Here is a 7,802-nt window from a genome sequence, read left to right as displayed (position 1 = left end):
CAATAATGGGTAAGATAATTAAGTTTACATTAGTTTTTTATGTTCTATAGATTCGTACAAAATAGTTAAAAAATATCCATATAAATTCATGGTTATTTTATCTATATAAATAATATCTATATAAAAAATAGTTACACTTTATTCATAAAAAATATCTATATAAATCCACTCTATAACTTTATCTTCAAACTGTAACTTACACATTATTAATGTTTTGCACAGGTACATAAGTACAATAACTGACTGATAAAGTTTAACAAGTTTTAAACTTAATGAAAGTGAAAAAACAATTAAAATTAAGTTTGAAACGCAATCCTTATTTATAACTTAATAGATGATCTCATCTTAAATAAATAATATTATTTCCATACTTTTTAGTTAGTTAAATGTCTTAAAAGAGATTTTTTTTAAAGAAAATCATGAACAGATACAGTAATTATAAAACAAATGATTTGATGTCAGATTATGAATATAAAGAATATTACCATGGTCTTTTCCGACAAATTAAATTATATTGGAATTTAATTGCATAAAATATAGGTCTACTGTTCAAGGGCTTTCTTGAAACCCTAATCCTCGCTGCCTATAAAGTTAGAAAGTCACTTCTTAGATATGAGAACCTAAGATTGCGCCGACTTTTCCGATTGTTCCATTTTCTCTCATCCCAAAGTTGAAAACCCATCCCCTTTGAAATGGCGGAACCTTCAGCAAAGATCCTTAGACGAACCCTAGATCAAACCCTACATGGAGAAGCTGATAACATTGATAGACTCAGTGTACTTCCCGAATCTGTTCTTCTCTCCATTCTCTCACGCTTGGACCTCAAAGAAGCTGCAGCCACCTCAGTTTTATCCACAGCCTGGAGAGACCTTTTCTTAAACCTTCCCTATGTTCAGTTGAATTTCAATGGAAATGGCAATCCTCCTGATCATCCTAGACTCTTTCACCTGTTCACACTCTTTGTTAACAGAATTCTTCGAGAGAGAAACCCAGAAATACCCATTAAAGCTTTCTGGCTAACTGTGAAGAATTTCACTGAAAGGATGAAACTTGATTATAATTCATTGATGATGTCCATAGCTGCTGCAATGTCCACTTGCAAGATGATGACCATTGATTACGCTATTGGTTCCTGTAGTGAAGGTACTGAGGTATCTTCACTTCCTCTTCCACCTGCAATGTTTATGTCAGAGACTCTAACTCGTTTGCGTCTAACCCTTTCTGTGGGGTGGGATCTTCCGGAAAATGTTTGGATGCCCAATCTAAGGTACGCTTACTTCATTCCATATAGATTGACGCATGAGAATTCTACTCAGAGGTTTCTGGATGGGTGCCCTAGGCTAGATTGTCTAATGTTTACGATTAGGGCCACACCAACGAGGGATGAGCCTAGAGTAAAAACTCTTCGCGTGTCAAGTTCCTCCCTGAGAGTTTTAAGGGTTGGTTGGGATCCGATAGGTGAAAGAGGGATGAGTATTAATGTGAAGTCTGAAAGTCTTGAGAGGTTGATATTATATCTTAGGGGAGGTCACAATGTTAATGTGGATGCACCAAATCTGAAATTCTTGGACATTTGCGGTCATGTGCTTCAAATGAACATCATTCGAGGTTTTCCTTTAATTGATGAGGCAGTTATAGATGTTGCATATGCGGCTCAGGGCACATATTGGAAAGACTTTCATGCAGATACTAAAAAAGCTTCTACCTTTTTCAAAGAGTTGCAAAACGTGAGAGTACTCAGCGTATCTGAACCCATCATAAAGGTTTTAATTTATTTTTGTTTGTTTAGTTTGTTTTAAAGAACTAAAACTTTGTTATTGTCATCTAATTCTTGTTTATATGTTTGAAGGCTCTCTTTGTTCATGCAAATGAGTTGCCGACTTTCAGCAACATGTATAAGATCAAGTTTATCCCTGATTATTCTCTTGATGAATTTACCCGTAACGGCATTCAGGATGTGTTCTTCAACTTGTTTCAAAGATGTCCTAACCTGCAAGTGCTTTCCTTTCATGATAAGATAGATGTAAGTTGTGTTTGGTATTTCAGTTTAATTGCTGTGCATTTTTCAGTTACTTATACACACTCATATATACAAACAGATGTTGAGCAGCAGCAACGTCTTTGATATCGAACTTGAAACTGTTTTCCCTATTACAATGGTTCAAAATCTGAAGGAATTACAAATTTCTGAGTTCAAAGGTGAACAAATGGAATACATGCTGCTGAAATTTTTCTTGAAGAACGGACAATCTTTACAGATTATTTCTCTGAGAAAAGATGCTTCGAAAAAGGCAGGTAGGTATACTTGGCCGCGAAAACAAAAAAAGAAAATTCTCTCCTTCCGGAGGAAGTGCACAAAAGAGTGTGAGATTATATTCAAATAGAAATTGGATTTTACAAAATTCCCATGATTAGCCATGGCAACAAGTCTATCTATCTCTCTAAAAGTATGTTATTTTTGTTGAACATCGCCACCTGCCTCGTCTTATAGACCGGTGGGCTTTTTATATTGCTTCTGTCATATTAGATTGTATGCTCCTTGGCTGGAAACAATGGTTCTGGTTCATGTTCCGCCGAGTCTGTATTGTGTACCTTCCTGAGCCAACTGGGCTTTTGTTTTGTATGGTTTCTTTGTTTTATTTTCTTCAGTATTAATAAATATGAAATAAATAAGGAACAATAGCCTTGTCTAAACCTTTAAAAAAAAATGAATAACCATCTTATGAGTATCTCTCTTATAAGACTAAATTGAAACATACAATTACTCTACCAAAGATTATGCTCCTCCTTCGTAATGTGTACTAGATTTCTCGCATTCCCTTTCTTTGCTTTGTAATTTAGCCAATGTTACTTGATTTCTAAGTTAACGATTGAGAAAAAAAAATTATCTTTTTTGTTGAGGTGAGTTGTAAAATTTCTAGTTTTCTGTAAAATGAGCAAAGTTGGAGTCATTCATTTTTTATTCAAATTGTGGTGAGTTAAATATGTTCACGTTGACACCCTTAGCCATGTGCAATGACAAAATCGTGTTTGATTGCCAATCTTTCAAAGAAAAACTATGTATATGTACCCAACATCAAGTTTTCGTAAACCTTTTAGAAGAAGGAACAACATCTTTAATTCAAGCAAAAATACAAAGGATTTCAAGAAACAAATTTCAAACTCCTAACCACCAAAATCCTTCTCATATCCTAAAGTGAAGAAAAGCAAATTCATAAAACCATTTGTTAAGAGAAATTGCTTTACATCGACTCAAATGTTTCAATGTCACATCAAGTTTCTTAGAAAGATTTAATTGCATGAGAGGTTTATCATCTTTTGTTAACAAAACATGTCCATACAAATGACTTTACACTCTTCCATACCCATAAGATAAACTCTTTAAGCAATTTGCACGAGTTCATATTTAATATGAATACTCTGGGATAAGTTACCGACAAAGGATAAATTATCGGTGAAGGGGGTCCAATTACAACATTCTTTGTGTGAGTTATGCCTAGATTGTGAAGAGAGAGTATCACACCTATTTTTCTCTTGTATAGTGTCTCAAAAGGTGTGGAAAATGTGTGATAGCTGGATAGGGGTGAGCTCAGTGCATCACAACCAAGCTAGGATACATTTTCAACATGAGAAGCTTGAACACTAGGCAAAACACAGTGTGGAAAGGAATGTGGCTGGCTATGGTTAAGGAAATTTGGAGACATAGGAATGAGGTGATCTTTAAACAAAAAAAAGTTGACACTGAAGAGATTTTTAATTTTGCTCAATTTAACGCTTGGGCTCAGTTGAAACATAAAATAGTAAAGAAAAAGTTACAATTTTGAAAATTTAATGAAATTATAAGCACCGGTAAACACCTTTATGCTTTGGTTATTTTAGAATCGATACCTAAACTTCTACACTCAGATAGAAAACAATAAAAATAGCAGGAATATTTGAAAAATCAAGATCTATTAGGCTTCGATTATTGAGAAACCGAAACATAAAAGCTTTTAATCTTTAATTATTTGGACAATCAAAGCTTAAAAGTTTGTGAAAGTTGCAAAATTGTCCCCGCGATCATGTATGTTCTTTTTTCACCATAATTAAAATATATAAGCCGATTTTGAATCCAAAAACTACACTAGTTTAATTTAAATAAGTACCAAATAAATTTATATAAAATCAATTATAAAATGATTAGTATTTAAAAAGTACTTTATCGATGAATGCACTTCATTTAGTTATTTATTTATTATTGTATTTAATATAACTATTTAATATATATATATATATATATTATCTTATAAAAATCTAATATTTTAGAATTATATAATAATAATTATTATTATTATTGCAAAAATGAAAAATGTATGATAGAAAATAATTTGTATTATTGTTATTATTATTATAATTAATAGATAGATTTGAAAATTAAATGAAAGAGAGTTGGATTGTTTATAAAATATATAGACGCAATTTTTAACCAAATTTATAAGTAACAGTTATTTTTATTTCATAATTATATTTCATTTTTTAAAATCAAATGAAACTTATAAAATTTAATTTTTCCCTAGATTGAGTTTAATGAATTAAATACTCATCTTTAATTACATATGTTAACAAACACAATGGTAAGACAATTAAGTTTATATAACTGTAAACTTTTTATTTTCTAGATTCATACAAAATAGTTAAGAGATATCCATATAAATCCATGGTAATTTTATCTTCCAACCATATCTTACACTTATTCATAAATAATATCTTTATAAATTCAGTCTAACTTTATCTTCTAGCTGTAACTTACACATTATTAATGATTATTTATGTTTTGCATAGGGAGACAAGTACAATAACCGATAGAGTTTAACTGAGTTTTAAATTAATAAAATGAAAAACCACCTAATATTATGTTTGAAACATAAACCTCACTTATAACTTATTACAGTATCACATCTTAAATATAGAAATAATATTATTTCCAAACTTTTAGTTTATTAAAATGTCTTAAAAGTGAACTTTTCAAACAAAATCATTAACACAAGCTGTAATTGTAAACTAAATGATTTGATTTCAGTTTATGGGTGTTTTCCTAAAAATTATATATATATATATATATATATATATATATGAATTTAATTACATATTTTATATAGGTCCACTGCTCAACTGCTTTGTTCAAACCCTAATTCAACGCTGCCTATAAAGTTAGAAAGTTCCTAGAATATGAGAAACAAGCGCCGACTTTTCCACTGTTCCATTTTCTCTCATCCTAAAGTTGTTGAAAACACATTCTCTCTGAAATGGCGGAACCTTCAGCAAAGATCCTTAGACAAACCCTAGATGGAGAAGCTGATAACATTGATAGACTCAGTGCACTTCCAGAATCTGTTCTTCTCTCCATTCTCTCACGCTTGGAACTCAAAGAAGCTGCAGCCACCTCAGTTTTATCCACAACCTGGAGAGACCTTTTCTTACAACTTCCCAACATTTGGTTAAATTTTCATATCTATGGCAATCCTTCTGACCATCCAAGACTGTTTCACATCTTCACACTCTTTGCTAATAGAGTGCTTCGAGAGAGAAACCCGGAGGCACCCATTAGGTTTCTCAAGGTATGTGTGAGGAATTTCACTCAAAGGATGGAAGAAGATTATACATCATTGTTGATGTCTGCAGCTGTTGCAGTGTCCACTTACAAGGTGTACCAATTTGATCTTCGTCTTACCTGTAGTTTATTAATTGCGTCATTGGAGATTGCTATTCCACCTGCAATGTTTGCATCAGATACCCTAACTAGTCTGCGTCTAACCATTTCTGCGGGGTGGGATGTTCCGGAAAATGTTTGGTTGCCCAATGTAATCAATGTTCACTTCATTCCATATACATTGATGCATGAGAATTCCACTCAGAGGTTTCTCGATGGGTGCCCTAGGCTACAAGATCTGATGCTTATGATAGGGATCATATCGAACTATGAGATTAAAGTCAAAACTCTTCGCATGTCAAGTTCCTCTTTGAAAAGTCTGAGGCTTGGTTGGGATCAGATGGATGAAACAGAGACTATGAGTATAATTGTGAAGTCTGAAAGCCTTCTGAGGTTGACATTATCTCTTACGGGAGGTCACAAAGTGAATGTGGATGCACCAAATCTGAGTTTCTTCTCCATTACTGGTGAAGTACGTGAATTGAACATGACTCAAAATTCTCCTTCGATTGATGAGGCTGTTGTAGATGTTGAATATACTATTCAGTCCGCAATACACTCTCAAAACGCTTCCACCTTTATGAGAGCTTTGGAAAACGCGAGAGTACTTGACATATCAGAAGGCATCATGAAGGTTTTAATTTATATTTTTTTGTTTAGTTTGTTTTGTGTTAAAGAACTGAAACTTTGTTATTGTCGTCTAATTCCTGTTTTCATGTTTGAAGGCTCTATATGATTCTACATCGGCGATGCCCATTTTCAGAAACTTGTACATGTTAAGGCTTATCCCTGATTATTATGATGATGTTAGCCGTAGCAGAATTCAACAGGTGTTATTCAACTTGTTGGAGCATTGTCCTAACCTTCGAGAGATTTTCTTTGAGAAAGTGATGGTAAGTAGTGTTTGGTATTTCAGTTTAATTGCTGTGCATTTTTCAGTTACTTATAAACACTCATACAAACAGGTCTTTGATGACATCCACAACTACATTCCTGTCAATTTTGAATCTGCTTTCCCTCCTAGCATGGTTCAAAATTTGAAGAATTTAGAAATATTTGATTTCCGATGCCGAAACATAGAATACAAGCTGGTGGAATTTTTCATGAAGAATGGACAATCTTTAGAGATTGTTTCTCTGAGAAAAGATAATGTGAGGGGAAGTTGGACACCAAACGAAGAAGGGAGAATTCTCTCCGTCATGACGTGCTCAGAAGAATGTGATATTTTGTTCAGACATAAGTCGGAGTCAAAGATTATATACAGAAGGAATTTGGATTCCCCATGATTGTCCACGGCAACGACTCTATCTCTTTAAAAGTATGTTATTTTATTGCGTTTTTAATATTGTCTGTCATATTCTACTGCATGCTCCATTGTCGAACACCACTGTTCTGGTTCCTTGGACAGCCAACTGAGCTTTTACTTTTTGCATGTATTTAGACAACCAACCTACTTAGTCCACCATTTCATGGTGGGTTGAGTCGGATTTTTATATTTCTGGTTTATCGAGGTAAGAGTTGAGGTAATTGTTTTTTCAATTAGGATTATCTTCAAGGAAATCGCTTGAAGCTTGAAAACTGTATGTGAAACGCAATCCAAAAATCCTATTTTTTAATATGTTTATATCTCAAAAATTGCACAACTAAGAAAACCACTAATCTAAAATATTTGTTTTCTTTATTTCTTTTTTATAATCTTGTTAACAATGCACTTCCCCCATTTACAAAGGCAATGAAATAGTTCTTATATATCAATTCAATTTGAAAATAATAGTCAATACAACATTTATTGTGAAAGAACTTAATATCTTAACCAATAATAGATCTTCTTTTGTAACCGTTTTTTGGATGTATCCAAATGGCATAAATTGAAAATAATTTCAATTTTAGAGCAATTAGTGTTTGTTAAATAGCCATGTTTATCACAGCAGTAATATTAAAATAGTTCTTAGAAATCTAAGGGGAATTAGAAGTTCTGTGTTGAATAAGATAGAATGTTAGCTTTCCTTACATAGAAAAAACTCAAATTTTTTCTAGAGTTTTAGTATAGATGTGGTGTCCTTTTCTTTTATATATATTCTTTTACTATTTGTTAGTACAAAATCTCCATGTG

At 32.7% G+C, this 7,802-nt stretch overlaps 2 protein-coding genes across 2 annotated transcripts; both read left to right on the top strand.

Annotated features, from left to right (window-relative positions):
• The first annotated feature begins 601 nt into the window (after positions 1 to 601).
• On the top strand, positions 602 to 2,680 carry LOC114184266 (putative F-box/FBD/LRR-repeat protein At5g22670). The gene is made up of 3 exons (XM_028071557.2): positions 602 to 1,763; positions 1,850 to 2,023; positions 2,100 to 2,680. Exons 1-3 carry the CDS (start codon positions 693 to 695, stop codon positions 2,382 to 2,384), a joined length of 1,530 nt encoding a protein of 509 aa, XP_027927358.2. The 5' UTR covers positions 602 to 692; the 3' UTR covers positions 2,385 to 2,680.
• A 2,493-nt stretch (positions 2,681 to 5,173) lies between these two features.
• LOC114185946 (F-box/LRR-repeat protein At4g14103-like) lies at positions 5,174 to 7,307 on the top strand. Its single transcript, XM_028073922.1, has 3 exons — positions 5,174 to 6,323; positions 6,415 to 6,582; positions 6,655 to 7,307. Exons 1-3 carry the CDS (start codon positions 5,286 to 5,288, stop codon positions 6,973 to 6,975), a joined length of 1,527 nt encoding a protein of 508 aa, XP_027929723.1. The 5' UTR covers positions 5,174 to 5,285; the 3' UTR covers positions 6,976 to 7,307.
• The last annotated feature ends 495 nt before the right edge of the window (positions 7,308 to 7,802 follow it).

The sequence above is a fragment of the Vigna unguiculata genome, chromosome 5 (assembly GCF_037176805.1).
Source record: "Vigna unguiculata cultivar grain cowpea cultivar isolate G323 ecotype 2 chromosome 5, ASM3717680v1, whole genome shotgun sequence".
NCBI classification, from domain to species: Eukaryota; Viridiplantae; Streptophyta; class Magnoliopsida; order Fabales; family Fabaceae; genus Vigna; species Vigna unguiculata.
The sequence above is the reverse complement of the archived record's forward strand: the minus strand, read 5'-3'. Positions and strand labels throughout refer to the sequence as shown.

What these genes read in the sequence shown, in the direction of transcription:
- LOC114184266 (XM_028071557.2), top strand. Translation starts at nt 693, where the DNA reads ATGGCGGAACCTTCAGCAAAGATCCTTAGACGAACCCTAGATCAAACC. An exon ending in TATCTGAACCCATCATAAAG is followed by an intron (nt 1,764 to 1,849) that starts GTTTTAATTTAT and finishes ATATGTTTGAAG; the next exon opens with GCTCTCTTTGTTCATGCAAA. An exon ending in CCTTTCATGATAAGATAGAT is followed by an intron (nt 2,024 to 2,099) that starts GTAAGTTGTGTT and finishes ATATACAAACAG; the next exon opens with ATGTTGAGCAGCAGCAACGT.
- LOC114185946 (XM_028073922.1), top strand. Translation starts at nt 5,286, where the DNA reads ATGGCGGAACCTTCAGCAAAGATCCTTAGACAAACCCTAGATGGAGAA. An exon ending in TATCAGAAGGCATCATGAAG is followed by an intron (nt 6,324 to 6,414) that starts GTTTTAATTTAT and finishes TCATGTTTGAAG; the next exon opens with GCTCTATATGATTCTACATC. An exon ending in TTTTCTTTGAGAAAGTGATG is followed by an intron (nt 6,583 to 6,654) that starts GTAAGTAGTGTT and finishes TCATACAAACAG; the next exon opens with GTCTTTGATGACATCCACAA.